The sequence below is a fragment of the Erinaceus europaeus genome, chromosome 17 (assembly GCF_950295315.1).
Source record: "Erinaceus europaeus chromosome 17, mEriEur2.1, whole genome shotgun sequence".
Classification (NCBI taxonomy): domain Eukaryota; kingdom Metazoa; phylum Chordata; class Mammalia; order Eulipotyphla; family Erinaceidae; genus Erinaceus; species Erinaceus europaeus.
This window is the reverse complement of record NC_080178.1, coordinates 12,627,199-12,650,429: the sequence shown is the minus strand read 5'-3', so window position 1 is coordinate 12,650,429 and position 23,231 is coordinate 12,627,199. Positions and strand designations below refer to the sequence as shown.

At 37.7% G+C, this 23,231-nt stretch overlaps 2 protein-coding genes across 2 annotated transcripts; both read left to right on the top strand.

Annotated features, from left to right (window-relative positions):
- The first annotated feature begins 3,677 nt into the window (after positions 1–3,677).
- On the top strand, positions 3,678–8,500 carry LOC132533693 (olfactory receptor 5D13-like). Its single transcript, XM_060175758.1, has 3 exons — positions 3,678–3,746; positions 5,936–6,007; positions 7,520–8,500. Exons 1-3 carry the CDS (start codon positions 3,678–3,680, stop codon positions 8,498–8,500), a joined length of 1,122 nt encoding a protein of 373 aa, XP_060031741.1.
- A 1,925-nt stretch (positions 8,501–10,425) lies between these two features.
- LOC103116526 (olfactory receptor 5D13-like) lies at positions 10,426–22,768 on the top strand. Its single transcript, XM_060175756.1, has 3 exons — positions 10,426–10,558; positions 18,710–18,908; positions 21,658–22,768. The coding sequence occupies exons 1-3, from the start codon at positions 10,426–10,428 to the stop codon at positions 22,733–22,735; spliced, it is 1,410 nt and encodes a 469-aa protein (XP_060031739.1). The 3' UTR covers positions 22,736–22,768.
- Positions 22,769–23,231: the final 463 nt, after the last annotated feature.

Below are 23,231 nucleotides of genomic sequence, written 5' to 3'. Positions count from 1 at the left end.
AACTGGAAATAACAGTGTTTGAGAGTGTTGGTAAGAGTTGTTCAAACTCATACAAACTCATACACGAACATTGCTACTGATTTGTAATGACTTATAACTGGCATCCCATTATCTGCTCACACTAATATTTAGTGAAACTAATCTTAAAAATTAGGAAAGAGTTGTATTTAAACTAAAATTGTAACAAATATTGCATTAATAAACCATGTATATATAATTGTATCACGTGCAGGTCAAAATAGCAACTCAATTTAGGCTATGTAACATCTGAGTTAAACTGTCTGAAGAGTTATCACTTATGTGATAAATATAAAATATAAATATAAATATAAAAGCATATAAATATAAATATAAAATATAAGCATAAATATAAGTATAAAAGCATATATTAGTAACCAAAAAACCAAAATCACACATATATTTTGAGGTTGATTTAATTTCATTAAAGTCATTTTGTATAGCTGAATTTTAGATGATTATTTGAGGAAGTAGACTAAGAACCTTTTACATTTTTTATTATCTTTTTTACTTATTGAATAGAGATAGCCAGGGTGGAGAAGAAAGTGAGGAAAAGAGACAGAGAGACACCTGCAACCCTGCTTCACCACTTACAAGACTTTCCTCCAGCAGGTGGGGACTGGGGGTTCAAACTCAAGTCCTTCGCATTGTAACATGTGCGCTCAACCAGGTACACCACCACCTGGGCCCATGAACCTTCTTAAAATGTTTGGAATACATGTAGATAAATTGTAATTGTGGTATGATTAAATGTATACCTAGCATATGTTAAAATAGATGACTGTTACTCTATATTTTTTTGCATTTATGCCAGTGTGACTAAACACTGATAGTTATCTTATTAATTTATTACTTAGAATTTTGAGTTTTGGAGACTGGGTGGTGCACCCAGTTAAGCACATAGTACCATGTGCAAAGACTAAGGTTTTAGCCCTGGCTCCACACATCCACTAGTGGGGTGGGGGGTTGGGAGGGTTACTTCACAAGCAGTGAAGCAGGTCTGCAAATATCTACCTTTCCTTCTCCTTCCCTGTCTCCTCTTCCCCTCTAAATATCTCTCTGTCTTATTAATAAACAGGGGGAAATGGCCACCAGGAGCAGTAGATTCATAGTACCAGCACCAAGCCCCAGTGACTGGAAACAAACAAAAAAAAATGTCAGTTTTCCTCTGATATTACAGTACGAAGGGAATAATAGGGTAGTGTTGTAATACACAGCCTTATTCAGGACAGTTATTCAATTGTGGGAAATTTAAAAAAATCATTAACTCCATTAAGCTATAGAACAAAATATTTTAAATTAATATTTGACTAGTTTTATTTTTTTGAAGAGGTCTATTGGGTTATCTGAGCATCAAAACTGAGCTAACCTAATTACCAAACCTTATATGGATGTAGTTATTCAACAAAAACTACATAGGTTTTTCAATGTGCATAGAAATTTTTTCAAAATTGATGATTTGTTGTATCTTAAAGCAAGTCATAAACATTGCAGAAAGGTCATGTTCTTAGTAATATTTTCTGGAGCCAAGTGGTGACACACAAGGTTGAGTGCACAAAGACCCAGGTTCAAGCCCCCAGTCCCTATCTGCAGGGGAAAAGCTTCCAGGGGGTGAAGTAGAGCTGCAGGTGTCCCTCTATCTCTCTTCCTCTCTACCTCTCCCTTCCCTCATGATTTCTGTCTCTATCAAATCAGTAAATAAAGATAATAAAAGAAAAACTTTAAAAAGATGGCTGAACAGTATAGAATTATACAAGGCCTTGCCATAGCAATAAAAAAGAATACTTTCTGTGAAGGTAAAATTCATTTTCTTAAAAATTTTTACTTATAAAATGGAAATATTGACAAGACCATAGGATGAGAGGGGTACAATTCCACACAATTCCCACCAGCAGAACTCAGTATCCCATGCCCTCCCTTGGAAGATTTCCTATATTTTATCTCTCTGGGAGGATGGACCAAGGATCATTAGGGGTTACAGAAGGTAAAAGTTCTGGCTTCTGTAATTGCTTCCCCGCTGCACATGGGCATTGGCAGGTGGATCCATTCTCTCTCTCTCTCTCTCTCTCTCTCTCTCTCTCTCTCTTTCTTTCTCTCTCTCTCTCTCTCTTGGCAGAGCTCTGGGGAAGCAGGGCTCCAGGACACATTGGTGAAGTCATCTGCCCAGGGAAGTCAGGTTGGCATCATGGTAGCATCTGAAACCTGGTGGCTGAAAAAGAGTTAAGATGTAAAGCAGATAACTGTTGACTAATCACAAACCTAAAGGCAAGAATACTGCCGATGAAGATTTGGGGTCTCTATTTTGGAAAAAGCTAGTAGGTCTATTTTAGGTATATTCCAAGGGGCCCATGACTTCACCAGTTTTTGCCTGATAGCTAACATGCAGTTGGACCCCCCACAGAATGCAAGCACAGACTTACAGGGATGCAGAGGTTACATGGACTTCTGTGCTGAATATGGGCCCCAGATCAAATTGATGGCATTTACACTTAATAAAATTTATATGCTTTTCCCACATTTGGGAGCTACTCTCTTTCCTGATACTGCTTTCTAGTCCTTTTTCCAACTATGACACCATCTCCACAGACAATACCTTGGGTCCACCTGCATGTTAGAATTATTTTCTTTAAATCATTGCTGTCCTTTAATTTACATTGGAACTTTTTTTTAGTTTATAATGAATAGGTAAATTACTGGATAAAATGTGTTCCTAGGGGAGTTAGCAGTAGTGCAGCGGGTTAAGTGCATGGGGCACAAAGCGCAAGGACTGGCATAAGGATCCTGGTTCAAGCCCCCATCTCGTCACCTGCACGGGAATCATTTTACAGGCGGAGAAGCAGGTCTGCAGGTATCTATCTTTCTTTCCCCCTCTGTCTTCCCCTCCTCTCTCCATTTCTCTCTGTCCTATCTAACAGTGACGAGATCAATCATAATAACAATGATAACTACAACAATAAAACAACAAGGACAACAAAAGGGAATAAATAAAATAAATATTTTTAAAAAACATGTTCCTAAATTCACTAGTGTAATCAATATTCTGATTAAGTTCTGTAGTGATAAGTCATTCATATGATATTTAATACATAGTGAATGCCTTAGGAGTAGATAAATGTCTTTTGTTATATAAACTTTGTTTACCCTTTTTTTAAATTTTTTTATATTTATTTTATTTATTTATTCCCTTTTGTTGCCCTCGTTGTTTTGTTGTAGTTATTATTGTTGTTGTCGTTGTTGGATAGGACAGAGAGAAATGGAGAGAGGAGGGGAAGACAGAGAGGAGGAGAGAAAGACAGACACCTGCAGACCTGCTTCACCGCCTGTGAAGCGACTCCCCTGCAGGTAGGGAGCCGGGGTTCGAACCGGGATCCTTATGCCGGTCCTTGTGCTTTGCGCCACCTGCGCTTAACCCGCTGCGCTACAGCCCGACTCCCGTTTACCCTTTTTCTTACCTGCTATAAAAAATTGTATCTTTGTACTAAAATCTGTATATGTGATCAACTTATTACTTCTGAAATTGGATTTTGCAGATGAATTAAAAGAATATATTGATACTTTTGTTTCAATGATTTTATTTTTGTGTAAGTTACCAAGAAGTAACACAAAATTAACAAATAGTCAGACAAAAGTAAAATTATCTATCTTGAGGAAATGCAAAAATGTGCCCTCCTGACAACAAGAATTGTGTAAATCAACATTATCTCAAAAACATCAAGAATATAGCTGTGGTATAGAAACTTGCTGTACTATGATTTAAAATAGGAGATGCCTGCATGTTAATGTATCTCTGGAAATAAATATATTGTCTTATCAATAAACTTTGATTATGAACTAAAATTGGAGCACCACTTTTATTTGAATTTCAACAATAAGAATCAAATAATATTATGTTTATATTGAAAGAATAATGGAAAATGAATTATCTTAAGGAAGAAGGGAACTGGGTAGTGGCTCAGCTGATTGAGCACACCTGTTACCATGCACAAAAACCCAGGTTCAAGGCCCCAGAGCCCACCAATGGGAAGGGAAGTTTCACAACTTGTCAAGCAGTGATGCAGGTATCTCTCCCTGTAACTCCCCCTTCCACTTCAATTTCTCTCTGTCTCTAGCCAATAAATAAAATGTACCAAATAATAGTAATAAAAGAAAAAAATGAAATCAGTGATATTGAAAGCAAATGAAGATCCCAACACAATGCTAATTTCATATGATACTTATTGCATATATATATGTATCAGATATAAACTGATATGTGTGTAATTATATACATTCATGTACAAACAGAAAATCAGAAATAGAACAACAATATGAGAAATTATCATCTCTGCATTGCTGCCCAAAGAATAATATATTATTACAACATTTCTGTATTTTATAAGTATTTACATGTGGAACATTTTAAACTAAATGTAACATTTTAAAAAGAATAATACATTATATTGATAAGCAAATTATTCTCCAATTTCAGAAGCAATTACAGACAAACAAAACATCATATGGGGCCTACTTTTACCTAATTGCTCTGTTTCTGGTCTCCAGGGCAATGATTCAATGATATTCCCTAAGACAAACGTCTCTGAGGTCTTGATGGTATATATTTGTGACAGTCTGGTCTTAGTACTCTGATATTTGATCTCCCTTTCTACCATCCCTAAGCAGAGTTTTAAAGCATTTGATAATAGTTACACACTGTTAGTATTCTTTCACTGAAATATATATATATATATATATATATATATATATAGAGAGAGAGAGAGAGAGAGAGAGAGAGAGAGAGAGAGAGAACCATCAATGGGACTTTTGCTGGAGCCCTATAATCATAACAGAAAAGCTGCTTAAATGAATAAGTCAAATTTTTCAGCACTCAGGTGAGTAGATTCAGCCCTTATTGTGATTTACTTCAGAAGGAAAATGTTGTTTTTCTGTAATCCTTTAGAGACAAGTTACCAAGATACTAACTTAGTTCAGTTACCAAGAAAGATCTGATTCCTGATCTTTCATCACACATATGTTTTCTGGAATGGGGTATTCTTATTTTCCTCTTGATATGCACAAATTTTGATTTTAGTAGCAAACAGGAATTATGTGGAAATATATCACTTAAGCGTATATGTATATATTTTCTCTCAAAGTATTTCTAGAAGAACACAGTGGAGGCTGTGGCTCATATTTTTTAAGTTTGTAGTTTCTGAAATGTGTATAAAGTTGTCATGAGCACAGTGGGTGTGTGATGAGAAATGCAGGGTGGATGTCACTGGAAAGCAAGGGGAAATAGGCACAGGAACCTGCTCTCAGTCACATGGTCATGGTTGATGTTTCTAAGAACTCAGTGGGAACTATGAGCAATGAGCCAGTCTGCTGCATTTTAAAAGTGCTGGCAGTGAATCTAAGGATATTCTGGTGGGATATGAGAGTTGAGTGGGGCCTGGGAGCTGGGGAATCAGCATTATAGTTTTGCAAAAACTTCTCATCTCTGAGGCACCAAATACCCAGTTTCAATTCCCAGCATCACCATATGTCACAAACTAAGCAATTCTATGGGGGAATAAAAAGAATGGAGAAGAAAGAAGTAGAACAAGAAGAAGAGGAAGAAAGAAGAAGGAAAAGGAAAAGGAGAAGAATGAGTGGTGTAGACATCAAAAATTAGTTCTCATTAATCTATTAAACTGTCTCACTCTGCGGTTAATTTATAAACTAAAGTTATAATTTAGAAATAGTGGAATGATAGCAATGGATATAGCAAATTGTGGGTAATGACTCAGAGCTTCTGCTAGTCCATCATTGTAAACCACACCCACCCCACCCCCGAGTCTCCATGCATTAGCCAAACAGAAACCTCTCCAAAGTCCATCATTTGGGTGTTTATGGAACTTAACTTGCTGGTTGCAGACTCATTTAACCTCTTTTGTCCCACTAGATTTTGGATGGATTGAAAATTTTACCCTCTGACCATACAATTGGTTCAGTGGAAAACAGTCTTCACAGTGAGGTAGGGTTCAGAAGTCATTAAACAACTTTAAGAACTCCTTTAAAGTTCATATTATTCAGGAAAGACATGGGATAAGATCAAACCCATGTTACTTATAATATCACAGTCAATTTTTCATTCATCCCAACTCATTCAGTATCTACTGTGCTGTAATGTCTCCTTAGTTTTTTTTTTTTTGAGAGTTTGTTTATGAAAAAAATACTAAAAGAAAGCGGCAAGTGATAAAAGTACTTCTTATTAAAGATGCATGTTAATAGGTATTGTTGTTGGCTTGTGACTTTTGATGGTGTCATAATTAAGATGGAAAATGATCATGAAAAATTAGTCAAGTGGATAAAGCATGACTGGAATTAACCAAGAAAATCGAATTAATAAGTATTGGAAAGAATATCTATCTATTGGAATCTGCTCAATATAAGGAAATAGAAATGAAAGGGAAAAAAAATCTCAAAAACAAATGAACAATATTTGAATTTAGGTAAACTAAGCTGATCATCTAAGGATGGTATAAATGTCACCAGAATAATAAGTGACCAGGGGCCGGATGGTGGAGCACCTGATAAGTAAACTCATCAGTAAGCACATAGTAGTAAACCCAAGGACCCATGCAAGGTTCTGAGTTAAGAGTTCCTGCTCCCCACCTGCAGGGGGAGACACTTCACAAGTGAAGCAGCAGATCTGCCGGTGTCGCCCTTTCTCTCCTGCTCTCTATCTCTGCCTGCCCTTCTCAGTTTCTCTCTGTCCCATCCAATAAAACAAAACAAAACAAAACAAATGGCCAGCAGTAGCAGTGGATGCATAGTGCCCACACTGAGCCCCAGAGATAACCCTGGAGGCAATAAATAAATAAATACTTAGTCATGTTGTAACTAAGCTTATTTTTATTATGACTCTCTCTAAACAACAGGTACTACAACATGTCATGAATGATAGCCAATTATAGCAAGTTTCAATTATTAGGTAACATGGGTGATAAAGATCATTATTCTTGAGAAGAAAATACCAAAGTGTGTGGCAAATATACATGGTAAACTAGCAATTGTTAGAGTAATATAGTAAAGAAAGTGTGACTTCAATATTAAACTGGGTTGCTCTGTGAATAATTACAGTATTTGAAAGAATATAAATGTCTCCCCCAAACCATTAAAGAATAAAAATAAATCTCTCAACATTTTTAAGGATTTTTAAAAAAAAATTATTTATTCTCTTTTGTTGCCTTTGTTTTATTGTTATATTTATTGTTGTTGTGGTCGTTGTGGCTAAAACAGGGAGAAATGGAGAGAGGAGAGGAAGATAGAGAGGGGGAGAAAAAGACAGACACCTGCAGACCTGCTTCACTGCCTCTGAAGTGACTCCCCTGCAGGTGGGGAGCCCGGGGCTCTAACTGGGATCCTTATGCTGGTCCTTGCACTTTGTTCCACCTGTGTTTAACCTGCTGCACTACCGCCCAACTCCCTCTCAATATTTTCTTATATCAGCTTGTATATTCAAATTTTGCTTCTTGATTCACAGAACCAACTTTCCTACTTTAATCACAGGAACCTGGAAAACCAGAGCACTGAAGTCACTTTCATTCTCTTGGGATTCTCAGAATACCCAGACCTCCAGCTGCCCCTGTTCCTCTTATTCCTGACCATCTACACAGTCACTGTGCTGGGGAACCTGGGCATGATACTGATTATCAGGATCAACCCCAAACTCCACATTCCAATGTACTTCTTCCTCAGTCATTTGTCCTTCCTTGATTTCTGTTACTCTACAGTGGTTACACCCAAACTGCTAGAAAACCTGGTTGTTGAAGACAGAACCATCTCCTTTTCAGGATGCATCTCTCAGTTCTTTTTTCAATGCATATTTGTGGTGGCTGAAACATTCATGTTGGCAGTGATGGCCTATGACAGGTTTGTAGCAGTCTGTAACCCCCTGCTCTACACCACTGCAATGTCCTTCAGGCTCTGCTCCTTGCTGGTGGGGGCATCATACTCTTGGGGTTTAATTTGCTCTGGGACCCTTACCTATTTACTAGTGGAATCATCCTACAGAGGAAAAAATATCATAAGAAATTTTGTCTGTGAACATGCAGCCATTGCCTCTGTGTCCTACTCTGACCCTTACATTAGCCAGCAGACTATTTTAGTCCTTGCTACCTTCAATGAAATCAGCACCCTCATGATCATTCTGACTTCTTATGTGTTTATTTTCATCACTGTTATGAAGAGGCCTTCAACTGGTGGCCGCCGCAAAGCCTTCTCCACATGTGCTTCTCACCTGACAGCTATCACCATCTTCCATGGGACCATTCTTTTCCTCTACTGTGTTCCTAATTCTAAGAATTCATGGCTCATGGTCAAGGTGGGGTCTGTGTTTTATAATGTAGTCATCCCCATGCTGAATCCTCTGATCTACAGCCTTAGGAATAAAGATGTCAAAGAGACTGCCAGAAAGTTCATCAATACAACATTGGTGATGAAATGTAAAGCTAGGAAAAAATGACTTTTTATGAGTATTATTAAGATGTTCCAGAGAAATCAGTAAATTTGCATTACAATATTGAAAGTGACATTTTAATATCTACTCATTCTAATTTGCTGTTTGAGAAAATAACTCAAAATTATAAATAATACAAGAAACAAATTCCGTTGCTTTGAATAAAGTACTCTTTGTTAGTCTGCATGACCATGTGATATCCAAGTCACATTCAAATTATGCATACATTATTATTTTTTGAGAATTTTTTATTGATTATTGAGGTTAATGCTTTAGAGTGCAATAACTAACATGTGCATATCATTTCATTATGTAACAGGCTGTCAGAGTTGTCTTCCTATCCACTCTTCCTCCCTCCCCAGAGACCTTTGCTTTGGTGCAATGCACCATGTCCAATCCATGTTTTACTTTGTGCTTTCTCTCCTTGTCCCTATTTTATTAAGTTCTGCTAATAAGTGAGATCATTTGGTATTTATCCTTCTCTTTGTGTCTTATCTCATTCAATATGATGTCCTCAAGTTTCATCCAAGAGGATGAAAAGGATACAACTTCATCATTTTAAAATCTGAGTAATATTCCATTGTGTATATATACCACCATTTTTTAAACCACTCATCTGGTGTTGGACATCTGAGTTGTTTCTAGGTTCTTGAAATTACAAACTGTGCTGTTATAAACATAGGTTATACACAGATCTCTTCTGATAAGTGTTTCTGCCTCCTTTGGGTAAGTCCTCAGTGGAGGAATTGCTGGGTCATAGGGTAAGCCTATTTCTAGTGTCGCAATAAGTCTCCTAATTGCTTTCTACGATGGTTGGACCATTTTGCACTTCTACCAACAGTGAAAAATTGTCCATTTTTCTCCACACCCTTTCCAACGTTTGTCATTTCTGAACTTTTTGATGTATGGCATTCTCACAAGTATAAAGTGGTATCTCGATGTCTTTATTTGCATTTCTCTGATGATCAATGGTTTTGAGCACTTTCTCATGTATCTGTTGACTCTCTGGTTCTCTTCCTTGGTGAAATGTATGCCCATGTCCTGGCCCCAATTTCTAATGGGATTTCTTGTTCTTTGGTGCTTAGTTTACTGAGCTCTTTTTGTATTTTAGTTATTAGTCCTTTGATGTGTGTTGTATAAAGATCTTTTCCCCTGCTGTTGGCTGTCTCTTTGTTTGAGTAAAAGTGCCATTTGCTATGAAAAAGCTTTTCAGTTTGATGTAATCCCACTGGTCTATTTTCATGCTTTTTATTTTATTTTATTGCTGTTGGATTTGAATCTTTGAAGGATTTTTTGAAGCATAGGTCATGAAGTGTCCTGCAAATGTTTTTTCTATGTATTGGATAGTTTCTAGCCTAATGTCAATTTTCTTGATCCACTTGGATGACTTCTATGCATGGGGATAAATTATGGTTCTATTTCATCCACCTGCATGCTACAATCCAATTTTATCAACACTATTTATTGAAGAGACTCTCCTTCTGCAATTTAATGGTTTGGGTCTCCTTGTCAAAAGTTAGCTGACTATAGATAGGGGGGTTGTTTCTGAATTTTCTAGTTTACTCCAATAGATGGTATGTTCAGTCATAGACTGTTTTGATTACAGTAGCTCTAAAGTATAACTTGAGGCCAGGCAGTATAATGGATCTGGTCTTGTTCTTTTTTCTTGGGATTGCTTTGGCAATCCAGGAGACATTTTGGTTTCAAATAATGTCCTGGGCCCTTTGGAATACAAAATATAAAATAGACTTGCTCACTTCTTACAACATGAAGACACCACATCTCATCTGATAATAATATAGTACTTAGAAATGTGAGTTTTGGAGGCTGGGCAGAGGTGTACCTGGTTAAGGACATAGTACTATGCACAAGGACCAGGTTCTAGTCCATGCTACCTAAGTGCAGGGGGTCCCTTCATATGGGTGCTGGACATGGGCATTGATAGGTTAATCAATACCCCCAACCTGCTTCTATCTTTCCCTAGTGGAGCAGAGCTTAGTAGAGGTGGTGTTCCTGGACGTAATGGTGAGGTTGTCTGCCCAGGGAAGTTAGGCTGCTGTCATGGTAACTTCTGCAACTTGATGGCTAAAAAGCACTAATAAATAAATCAGAACTTTTTTTTTGGTAATCCAGTCCCTGCTCCCCACCTAAAGAGGATCACTTTCTCTCTGCCTCCCACTACCCTCTCAAATTATCACTGACCTACGGCCTCACTAGGAAAAGAGAGAGACAGGCTGGAAGTATGGATCAACTTGCCAATGCCCATGTTCAGCAGGGAAGCAATTACAGAAGCCAGACCTTCCTCCATCTGCACCTCATGAAGATCCTGTGTCCATAGTCCCAGAGGGATAAAGAGTAGAAAAAGTTTCAAGGGAGGGGGTGTGGTATGGAATTCTGGTGGTGGGAACTGTGTGGAATTGTACGCCTCATATCCTATGGCTTGTCAATATTTCCATTTTATAAATAAAAGTATTTTAAAATGTGGGAAAAGGTGAAATCCAGGAGTATTAGATTTGTAGTGATAGCACTGGTAGTCATGCCAGTGACTGGAGAAGAGTCAGTTTTCTTATTGTGCAATACAGAGGGCGGAATAGGGTAATGTCGTAATATACAGTCTTATTTAGGACAGATATTTAAGGATGGAAAATAAAAAGTCATCAACTCCATTGGGTTACACAGTATCTTTTAAATCAATAATCAATAAGATGTCTACTGAGTTATCCAAACTGAGCTAACTCAATCAACTAGCCTTAAATTTATGTAATTATTCAACGTAAACTGTACATGGGTTTTTCAATGTACATAGAAAGTTTATCACTTGGAAGGTCCATGTCTAGCCTTCTGAGAGTTTTCCAGACTGCTCTCCACAGAGGCTGTACCAATTTACATTCCCACCAGCAATATAAAAGGGTTCCTCTCTCCCCACATCCTCTCCAGCATTTATTGATGCTATCCTTTTTGATGTATGCCATTCTTACAGGAGTGAGGTGGTATCTTAGTGTTGTCTTAATTTGCATTTCTCTGACAATCAGTGACCTAGAGCAGTTTTTCATATGTTTGTTAGCCTTTTGGATCTCCTCTGTAGTGAATGTTTTGTTCATATCCTCTGCCTATTTTTGGATGGGGTCATTTGCTTTTTTGGTGCTAAGTTTGCTGAGCTCTTCATATATTTTGGTGATTAGTTTCTTGTCTGATGTCTGGCATGTGAAGATCTTCTCCCATTCTGTGAGGGGTCTTTCTGTTTGTTTAATCGTTTCTTTGGCTGTGCAGAAGCTTTTCAATTTGATGTAGTCCCATTGGTTTGTTTCTGCTTTAGTCTTCCTTGCAACTGGGTTTGATTCATCAAAGATGTCCTTGAGGTGTAGGTGGGAAAGTGTTTTACCAATGTTTTCCTCTAAGTATTTGATTGTTTCTGGTCTGACATCTAGGTCTTTGATCCATTTGGAGTTGATTTTTGTTTCAGGTGAGATGAAGTGGTTCAATTTCATTCTTTAGCATGTTTCAACCCAGTTTTCCCAGCACCATTTATTGAAGAGAGCCTCCTTTTTCCATTTAATCCTTTGGGCCCCCTTATCAAAGATTAGATGTCCATAGGTATGGGGATTTATTTCTGGGCTTTCAATTCTGTTCCACTGGTCTGTGTGCCTATTTGGGGGTTATACCCCAAGGACTCCATAACACCCAACCAAAAAGAGGTATGTACTCCTATGTTCATAGCAGCACAATTCATAATAGCTAAAACCTGGAAGCAACCCAGGTGCCCAACAACAGATGAGTGGCTGAAAAAGCTGTGGTATATATACACAATGGAATACTATGCAGCTATCAAGAACAATGAACCCACCTTCTCTGACCCATCTTGGACAGAGCTAGAAGGAATTATGTTAAGTGAACTAAGTCAGAAAGATAAAGATGAGTATGGGATGATCCCACTCATCAACAGAAGTTGAGTAAGAAGATCTGAAAGGGAAACTAAAAGCAGGACCTGATCAAAATGTAAGTAGGGCGCCAAAGTAAAAACCCAGTGGTGAGGGGTAGACATGCAGCTTCCTGGGCCAGTGGGGGGTGGGAGTGGGTGGGAGGGATGGGTCACAGTCTTTTGCTGGTGGGAATGGTGTTTATGTAAACTCCTAGCAAAATGTAGACATATAAATCAGTAGTTAATTAATATGAGAGGGGGAAAATCAATTGTATGTCTCAAAGTTTTTCAAAACACAAACTGAATCTTTTTAATATATAGGCTGTGTATTTGATATGTGGACTCTCTCAAAAGCCTAGACCAAGTAGATTAGAAGCATCCAATAGCACAGCTATATACAAGATACTGGATACTGTACAGCAAACCCTAACAAAAGGACTTTTCAAAGTTAACCCAATTACCAAATAATGTGATGATAACATTAACTATCGATTGTCTTTTTGAACCCTAAGACAGCAGGAACCTCACATCTCCACTATAGAGCCCCTACTTCCCCCAGTCCTGGAACCCTTGGATAGGGCCCACTTTCCCATAAGCCTCTCCCAATCCATATCAAATAATATTGCATCTGCCGATAACAACCTAATCAACGCAACGATTGCCACCTCAACATGCTTCACTTCAGACTGTGTCCAGAGACTTCACGTGTGGAATGACAACCCTTCAGCTTCATTACTCGGGTGAGACCTTTCCTTTCATAGTATACTCTAATTCCATCTCAGTTGGTTCACTTTCTAACAAAGTCCCCAAACCTAGATATACACCAGTTTCTGTGAGAGAGAGCATATGTTCACACGTATTCATAAACTACTGCAAAATATATACCTGAAAGCAGAAGTACACTAGAGTTTGCAGTGAGCACCTCCCTAACACTTCTTCTCCACTATTCCAAGCTTTGGGTCCATGATTGCTCAACAATTTGTTTGGCTTCGTATGTTAACTCTCTTTTCAATCACCAGGTTCCAGATGACACCAGGATGCCGGCCAGGCTTCCCTGTATTGAAGACCACACCAATGTGTCCTGGAGCGCAGCTTCCCCAGAGACACACCCTACTAGGGAAAGAGAGAGGCAGACTGGGAGTATGGACCGACCAGTCAACGCCCATGTTCAGCGGGGAAGCAATTACAGAAGCCAGACCTTCTACCTTCTGCAACCCTCAATGACCCTGGGTCCATGCTCCCAGAGGGATAGAGAATGGGAAAGCTATCAGGGGAGAGGGTGGGATATGGAGATTGGGTGGTGTGAATTGTGTGGAGTTGTACCCCTCCTACCCTATGGTTTTGTTAATTAATCCCTCCTAAAATAAAAAAAAATTTTAAAAAAGAAAGTTTATCACAGATGATTATTTGCTGTATCCTAAAGCAAGTCACAAATATTGCAAGACAGTTAAGTCCTTAAAATATTTTCTAGTGCCAAGTGGTGGTACACCTGGTTGACACATGTTTTAATGCACAATGACCTTGAATTTGAACACCCCATGGCCACCTGATATGGAAAGCTTTGCAAGTGGTGAAGCAGTGTTGCAGGTTACCCTGTATCTCTCTCCTTAATACCTCCTGCTTCCCTCTAAATGTGACTGTCTGTATCTAAAAATAAAGTTAGTAAAAAAAAACTTTAAAAAATTATTGAGGAGTATAGAATTCCACAGGTACAAGGCCGTGCCATAATAATAAAAATATTAAAAAAGAATATTTTATGGCAGTAGAAAGCATTTTTGAAATAATTTTATTTAAATTTACTTGAAGACTTTTTTAGTTTATAATGAGTAGATAATTGGATAAAATCAACATGCTTATAAAGTTCTGAAATTGTATTTCATTTATATAATATTTCATACCATATAGATATTGTTAATGCCTTATGTATATATAAATATCTTTTGTTATATAGAAATTTTGTTTTCCCTTTGTCTTTCTTTCTTTCTTTCTTTCTCTTTTTATTTAAGAAAGGATTAATTAACAAAACCATAGGGTAGGAGGGGTACAACTCCACACAATTCTCACCACCCAATCTCCATATCCCACCCCCTCCCATGATAGCTTTCCCACTCTCTATCCCTCTGGGAGCATGGACCCAGGGTCATTGAGGGTTGCAGAAGGTGGAAGGTCTGGCTCCTGTAATTGCTTCCCCGCTGAACATGGGCGTTGACTGGTCGGTCCATACTCCCAGTCTGCCTCTCTCTTTCCCTAGTAGGGTGGGTCTCTGGGGAAGCTGCGCTCCAGGACACATTGGTGGGGTCTTCAGTACAGGGAAGCCTGGCCGGCATCCTGGTGTCATCTGGAACCTGGTGATTGAAAAGAGAGTTAACATACGAAGCCAAACAAATTGTTGAGCAATCATGGACCCAAAGCTTGGAATAGTGGAGAAGAAGTGTTAGGGAGGTGCTCACTGCAAACTCTAGTGTACTTCTGCTTTCAGGTATATATTTTGCAGTAGTTTATGAATACGTGTGAACATATGCTCTCTCTCACAGAAACTGGTGTATATCTAGGTTTGGGGACTTTGTTAGAAAGTGAACCAACTGAGATGGAATTAGAGTATACTATGAAAGGAAAGGTCTCACCCGAGTAATGAAGCTGAAGGGTTGTCATTCCACACGTGAAGTCTCTGGACACAGTCTGAAGTGAAGCATGTTGAGGTGGCAATCATTGCGTTGATTAGGTTGTTATCGGCAGATGCAATATTATTTGATATGGATTGGGAGAGGCATACGGGAAAGTGGGCCCTATCCAAGGGTTCCAGGACTAGGGGAAGTAGAGACTCTATAGTGGAGATGTGAGGTTCCTGCTATCTTAAGGTTCAAAAAGACAATCGACAGTTAATGTTATCACATTATTTGGTAATTGGGTTAACTTTGAAAAGTCCTTTTGTTAGGGTTTGCTGTACAGTATCCAGTATCTTGTATATAGCTGTGCTATTGGTTGCTTCTGATCTACTTGGTCTAGGCTTTGAGAGAGTCTGCATGTCAATTACACAGCCTATATATTAAAAAGATTCAGTTTGTGTTTTGAAAAACTTTGAGACATACAATTGATTTTCCCCCTCTCATATTAATTAACTAGTGATGTATATGACTACATTTTACTAGGAGTGTACATAAACACCATTCCCACCACCAAAAGACTTTGACCCACCCCTCCCACCCACTCCCACCCCCCACTTGCCCAGGAAGCTGCATGTCTACCCCTCACCACAGGCTTTTTACTTTGGTGCCCTACTTACAATTTGGTCAGGTCCTGCTTTTAGTTTCCCTTTCAGATCTTCTTACTCAACTTCTGTTGATGAGTGGGATCATCCCATACTCATCTTTATCTTTCTGACTTAGCTCACTTAACGTAATTCCTTCTAGCTCTGTCCACCCTTTCTCTTTCTTATATGCTATAATGAATTATATCTTTGCACTAACATCTATATATATGACTAACTTCTTATTTCTGAAATTTGATTTTGCAAATGAATTAGAATAATTTATGAATACTTTTCTTTTACGAATTCTATTACTGTGCAAGTTACCAAGAAAAAACATAAAATTATCAAATAGTCATACTAAGGTGAAAATTACCTATCTTGAGGAAATACAGAAATGTGCACTCCTGGTGACAAGAATTAGATAAATCAGCATAATGCCAATATATAATAATATGTTTACGTTGAAAGAAAAGTGTAAATTGAATTTTCTTAAGAAAAGAAAAAATGGAACTACGTAGTGCACACCTAGTTGAACACACCTGTTACCATACACAAAGACCCAGGATCAAGCCCTCAGCCTCCACAAATGGAGGGAAAGTTTCACAACAGGTATAGCAGAGATGCAGGTGTCTCTCTCTTACCTCCCCCTTCCACCTGAGTTTCTCTCTGTCTCTATCCAATAAATAAAATATATAAAATAGTATTTAAAATAATACCACAAAATCAATGATATTCAAAACAAATGAAGCTCACACACAATGCCAATATGTAAAAGGGTAGCAAACAATGAATATTATATAATACTTATTGAATAACTATCAGATATATGCTGGTATGTGTGTAATTATATACATGTATGAACAAAGGATAAATCAGAAGCAGAACATAAAATAAGGGAAATTATCATTTCTTAGCTTCTGAGATCAGACGAGACTGGGCGTGTTCAGGGTGGTATGGCCATAGATGGGAAATTATCATTTCTGTATTGCTGCCCAAAAGTTAATTTCTCTTTACATTTCTGTATTCCGTAAGTATTTACCTGTAGAACATTTTTTAATAGATATAACTTTTTAAAAGAAAAATAAATTATATTGACAAGCACATTATTCCCAATTTCAGAAGTAATTACAGACAAACAAAACATCATATGGGCCCTACTTCCACCTAATTGCTCTGTTTCTGGTCTCCAGGGCAATGATTTAATGATATTCCCTAAGACAAACATCTCTAAGGTCTTAACGGTATATATGTGTAACAGTTTGGTCTTAGTACTCTGCTAATTGATCTCCCTTTCTACTAACCCTAAGTAGACTTTTAAAGCATCTGATAATAATTAATCACCTTTAGTATTTGTTGATACTAAAGGTGTAGATTTCTCTCATCATATTGTGAGCTTGTTATATATCATATCTTGTAAAAAGCAGCGGTTGAACTCTCAACAGGAATTTTCTTGGAGTCCATTAGTCATAGCAAAGAAGCTCATTAAATGAGTAAGTCAAATCATTTAGCACTCAGGTGAGTAGACTCAACCCTTCTTGTGATTTACTTCAGAAGGAGAATGTTGTCTCTCTTTAATCTTTTCAGACAAGTTACCAACATACCAACTAAGGTCAGTTACCAAGAAAGATCTGATTCCTGATCTTTCATCACGCATACTGTCATTACTCCCTAACATGTTTTTTTGGAATGGGGTACTTTATCCTCCTTTTGATATGTACAAATTTTGATTTTAGTAGTAAACAGGAATTATGTGGAAATATATCACTTGAGTGTATATGCATATATTATCCCTCAAAGTATTTCTAGAAGAACACAATGGAGGCAGTGGCTCATATTTTAAGTTTGTAGTTTCTGAAATGTGTATAAAGTTGTCATGAGCACAGTGGGTGTGTGATGAGAAATGCAGGGTGGATGTCACTGGAAAGCAAGGGGAAGTAGGCACAGGAACCTGCTCTCAGTCAGTCACATGGTCATGGTTGATGTTTCCAAGAACTCAGTGGGAACTATGAGCAGCGAGCCAGTCTGCTGCATTTTAAAAGTGCTGGCAGTGAATCTAAAGATATTCCGGCGGGATATGAAAGCTATGTGGGGCTAGGGGCTTGGGAAATCAGCATAATAGTTATGCAAAAACTTCTCATCTCTGAGGCACCAAATACCCAGTTTCAATTCCCAGCACCATTAGTCACCACTAAGGAATTCTCTGGGAAAGAAGAAGGAAAAGGAGTAGCAGGAGAAGCAGGAGGAGAAGGACGAGGGAAAGAAGGAAAAAGAGAAGACTGAGTGGTGTAGACATCAGAAACTAAAATTCCCTTGATAGCAATCATTTCCATTTTAGCCTCAGACTATTCAAGTTCCATCATAATAGCTCTAGAGAACAAAGAGGGTTTAGGAAAAGTGTGAAAAGAGTGTGCTCAGAAATGGAATTTTTCACTCATTGGGTTCTGTGTAAAACTGATAAATACTTCAAGAAAAAAAATAAACATTGTTGGAGATTACTACAAGTACCAAATCAATGAAACAGAAAGGAGTAATTAAAGAAGGGAAGGCAGTGGGATGTGTAAATGAAATTACTTCATGTAACGGCACAAAACTTTTAGGTGCTTTATTTATTGGCTGATTTTGTAAAAATCAAATCACAACAAAATGGCAATTACAGAGTGTTTATTTTAATTCATAAGTCATGACTTTTTATATATTTTCCCCCCGGTACACCTATTTATTTTTGTCTCTTAACAGGTCGGTTTCAATAAGTAGTCAGAATGTGGTTAAGAGAAAAATTCGGCAGTGTGACAGAAAAATCTGGTTGAGGCATTTTTAAAACACATGATTTGGGTATGATGTGCAGACTCCTATCATAGAAAGATGAGAGATAAGAAACTGTTCTCATGTGACAAGAGCAGTCTCATAAATCATTATTTCCTCCAATACAGTAACAAAAGATAATAAAGATCACACTTTTTCCTTCCAAATGCCCTTATTCTATGACAATTGTAGAAAATTCCTCCAATGATTTTTCAGAATGACTGCTTGTCTTGTGGTATTCTAGATGAGTCTCAGCACTTTGCAAGTTTACAGAACGGATATAACTTAATAGCCATATTTACTGTGGCCTTTTGTCCCAATTTGTGTCTGGAAATTATTTGTTCACATACTCACTCATATGAGCTCTGCATCCATTTTCACTGTGTGTTGGAGCTTCTTACACTCACAGTTCTTGAACACCAGCAGAGTATTTGGCCATTTGTGTTAGTTCTGACACTAAATTTGGAGACATCCTCAGAGTCCATAAATTAAGGGCTCAGACCCCTTAAGTCTGTATTCTGTCCTATACCCATTCCCTTGTCAGATGCAACTCTCTTTTTTCTTTTTTAAAAGAATTTATTTATTTATTTATTTATGAGAAAGATAAGAGGATAGAAAGAACCAGACATTACTCTGGTACATGTACATGTGGGGACCGAACTCGGCACCTCATGGTTGAAAATCCAATGATTTATCCACTGTGCCACCTCCCAGACCACAACTATCTAATTTCTTTAATTGTTTTAGTTTTTCCATTTTTTGGAGGAGGATCAAATATTTACAGTAAGTATGGTTGTTGGCACATGGATACAGTTTCTCATCTCACCATTTCAGTAAAGTATTGCCAGTCATATATTTAAAGACTAATACTTCATGAAAGAGAGAAGAAAATATCAATGCTCCGTCATTTGCAGCCCCTAGGATAGAACTCAGGACCGTTGGCTGCAAAGCCACTGTCAATCATTTGACAACCTGTCTACAGATCAAGTCCCAGTTTTTTTCTTTAGTTCTCATTGACTTATTAAACTGCCTCACCATCTTCCAGAAATATTTTACTTATTGTGTGGTCAGTTTATAATTTGGGGTTGTAAATCAGAAATGGAGGGATGATAGAAATGGATAGGGCAAAGTGTGGGGAATGACTCAGAGCTTCTACTAATCCATCACTGTAATTCCCCCTTGAGTCACCATGCATTAACCAAACAGCTCTCCAAAGTCCTTCATTTGGGTGTTTATAGAACTTGATTCTTAAAAAATCATGTAACTAATGGTCATGATATTTTGGGTGGACTGAACATTCTACACTCTGGTTACTGGGTCAGTTGGGAACAGTCTTCATAGTGAGGTAGGGTTCAGAAGTCATTCATAAACTTAACTCTTTTACAGTTCATTATTATGCAGAAAAGTTAGGGTAATATCAAAGTTATACTACCTATATCACTCTCTTTTTCACATCTCATGTTTGTCTCTGTTTTGAGATTTTATTTTACTGAGAAACAATACTAAAAGTGGCAAGTAATAAAAATGCTTACTATTGGGAGTTTGGTGGTAGTGCAGCAGGTTAAGCACACTTGGTGTGAAGCGCAAGGACCAGCATAAGGATCCCTGGCTCCCCACCTGCAGGGGAGTCACTTCACAGGTGGTGAAGCAGGCCTGCAGGTGTCTGTCTTTCTCTCCCCCTCTCTGTCTTCCCCTCCTCTCTCCATTTCTCTCTGTCCTATCCAACAACGGCAACAATAATAACTACAACAATAAAAACAACAAGGGCAACAAAAGGGAAAGTAAATATATATATATTTTAAAAATGCTTACTATTACAGATGTCTGTAAATATGGTTTGTGGCTATTGATGGTATGATAGATAAGATCTTGAAGATGATCATGAGAAATTAGTTGAATGGGTAAAGTATGACTGGATATAACCAAGAAAATTAAAATAATAAGTACTCAAAAGAATATCTATCTATTGAAATCTATTCATTGCAAGTAGAAATGTCACTAGAATAGCAATTTACCAGGGGTCAGGTGATGGCACAACCACTTAAAGACACATGACACTAAGCACAAGCATCTGCAAAAGGATCCAGGTTCAAGCATCTGTTCCCCACCTTCACGGAGGATACATCACAAGTGCCAAAACTGGTCTGCAGGTGTCTATCTTTCTCCCACCCACTCTGTCTCTGCCTCCTCATCATTTTCCTTTCTGTCCTATCAATAAGATGGAAAAAATGACCTTCATGATCAATGGATTATTACACCAGCAATAACTCTAAAGGCAAAAAAAGTAAGTAAAAAAATAAGCAAATAAATAATAAGTTACTTACCTATGTTATAACTAAGCTTATTTTTTCATAAACCTCTCTAAATAACACAAACTACAGCATATCATGAAAGATACCCGACGGGAGTTGGGCAGTAGCAGTGGGTTAAGTGCATGTGGCACAAAACACAAGGACCAACATAAGGATCTAAGTTGGAGCCTCTGGCTTCCGGCCTGCAGGGGAGTAGCTTCACAGGTAGTGAAGCAGGCCTGCCCGTGTCTTTCTATCCCCCTCTCTGTCTTCCCCTCCTCTCCATTTCTCTCTGTCCTATCCAACAACAATGATATCAACAACAATAATAACTACAACAATAAAACAACAAGGACAACAAAAGGAAATAAATAAAAATATATTTAAAAAAAAGATACCAGACATAGCAATTTTTAATCTTAGGGAACATGTTTTAAAGATTATAATTCTTGAGAAGAAAATATCAAATACAAATGGTCATTTGAATGAAAAACTTAGAAATGTATAACAATAAAGTAAAGAAATTGTGGCTTGAACATTATACTAAGTTGTTAATTTTCTTTTGAGTATTAGATTCCCATTTAAGTAATTAAGGTGTTAGAGTGGGCTAAATTGTAGAACTTTATTATGGACTACTTCCAGTTCAGGTTTTTTCATTAAACTCAGTTTACTATAAGTTACGATCATTGTTCTCCTAAAGTTGATTCTCTCTACAAATGTGTCTAATTAGTTATAATAAACCTTTACCATTACTACATTTATTCTTTCTTTCTCTCTCCACTGTCCTTTTTTAATATACAATTTGCACAAATTTGATATCTCCTTAAATTTCTGTTATTAAATACAACACTTGAGAGACTATAAATGTTGGAACCAAACATCTTCCCCCTAATTATTCAAGGATAATAATAAATGTCTCAAGAGATTCCCGTATCAACTTGCACATTCAAATTTTGCTTCTTGATTCACAGAACCAACTTTCCTACTTTAATCACAGGAACCTGGAAAACCAGAGCACTGAAGTCACTTTCATTCTCTTGGGATTCTCAGAATACCCAGACCTCCAGCTGCCCCTGTTCCTCTTATTCCTGACCATCTACACAGTCACTGTGCTGGGGAACCTGGGCATGATACTGATTATCAGGATCAACCCCAAACTCCACGTCCCAATGTACTTCTTCCTCAGTCATTTGTCCTTCCTTGATTTCTGTTACTCTACAGTGGTTACACCCAAACTGCTAGAAAACCTGGTTGTCGAAGACAGAACCATCTCCTTCTCAGGATGCATCTCTCAGTTCTGTTTTCAGTGCATATTTGTGGTGGCTGAAACATTCATGTTGGCAGTGATGGCCTATGACAGGTTTGTAGCAGTCTGTAACCCCCTGCTCTACACCACTCCAATGTCCTTCAGGCTCTGCTCCTTGCTGGTGGGGGCATCATACTCTTGGGGTTTAATTTGCTCTGGGACCCTTACCTATTTACTAGTGGAATCATCCTACAGAGGAAAAAATATCATAAGAAATTTTGTCTGTGAACATGCAGCCATTGCCTCTGTGTCCTACTCTGACCCTTACATTAGCCAGCAGACTATTTTAGTCCTTGCTACCTTCAATGAAATCAGCACCCTCATGATCATTCTGACTTCTTATGTGTTCATTTTCATCACTGTTATGAAGATGCCTTCAACTGGTGGCCGCCGCAAAGCCTTCTCCACATGTGCTTCTCACCTGACAGCTCACCTGACAGCTATCACCATCTTCCATGGGACCATTCTTTTCCTCTACTGTGTTCCTAATTCTAAGAATTCATGGCTCATGGTCATGGTGGGCTCTGTGTTTTATAATGTAGTCATCCCCATGCTGAATCCTCTGATCTACAGCCTTAGGAATAAAGATGTCAAAGAAACTGTCAGGAAGTTAGTTGATACGACTTTAGTGATGAAATGTAGAGGTAGAAAAAAAATAAGGACTTCTTCGTGAGTATCATTAAGATATTCCATAGAAATCAGTAAATTTGCATTATGACCTTGTAAATGACATTTTGATATATGTTCATTCCAATGTGTTCTTTGATAAAATAACTCAAAATTATAAATGATACGAGAAACAAATGTAATTATTTTGAATAAAGTACTCTTTGTTAGTCTATTTGGCCATATGATGTCCAGGTCATGTGTTAAATATGTATTTTTATATGATCTGAAGATTTACTCTTTATAACAAGTTAATTTATCTAAATACAAAAGTGTCATTAAGAAATACTAAACAAAGTCAAATATAACTTGCCATTTAATTTTAAAATATCTATTTTTCTTTTTTTAAGATTTTATTTATTAATGAGAAAAATAGAAGGAGAGAGAAAGAACCAGACATCACTCTGGCATATGTGCTGCCAGGGATCAAACTCGGGACCCCATGCTTGAGAGTCACTGCAACATCTCCTGGACCACTCTATTTTCTTTATTTGATTAGACAA

Coding starts and splice junctions, on each gene's coding strand:
- LOC132533693 (XM_060175758.1), top strand. CDS start 3,678: ATGTGCCCTCCTGACAACAAGAATTGTGTAAATCAACATTATCTCAAA. Junction 3,747..5,935: donor ACATCAAGAATATAGCTGTG/GTATAGAAACTT, acceptor TTGTCCCACTAG/ATTTTGGATGGATTGAAAAT. Junction 6,008..7,519: donor AAAACAGTCTTCACAGTGAG/GTAGGGTTCAGA, acceptor CTTGATTCACAG/AACCAACTTTCCTACTTTAA.
- LOC103116526 (XM_060175756.1), top strand. CDS start 10,426: ATGGGCATTGATAGGTTAATCAATACCCCCAACCTGCTTCTATCTTTC. Junction 10,559..18,709: donor GAAGTTAGGCTGCTGTCATG/GTAACTTCTGCA, acceptor GTGGTATTCTAG/ATGAGTCTCAGCACTTTGCA. Junction 18,909..21,657: donor CAGAGTATTTGGCCATTTGT/GTTAGTTCTGAC, acceptor TAATTATTCAAG/GATAATAATAAATGTCTCAA.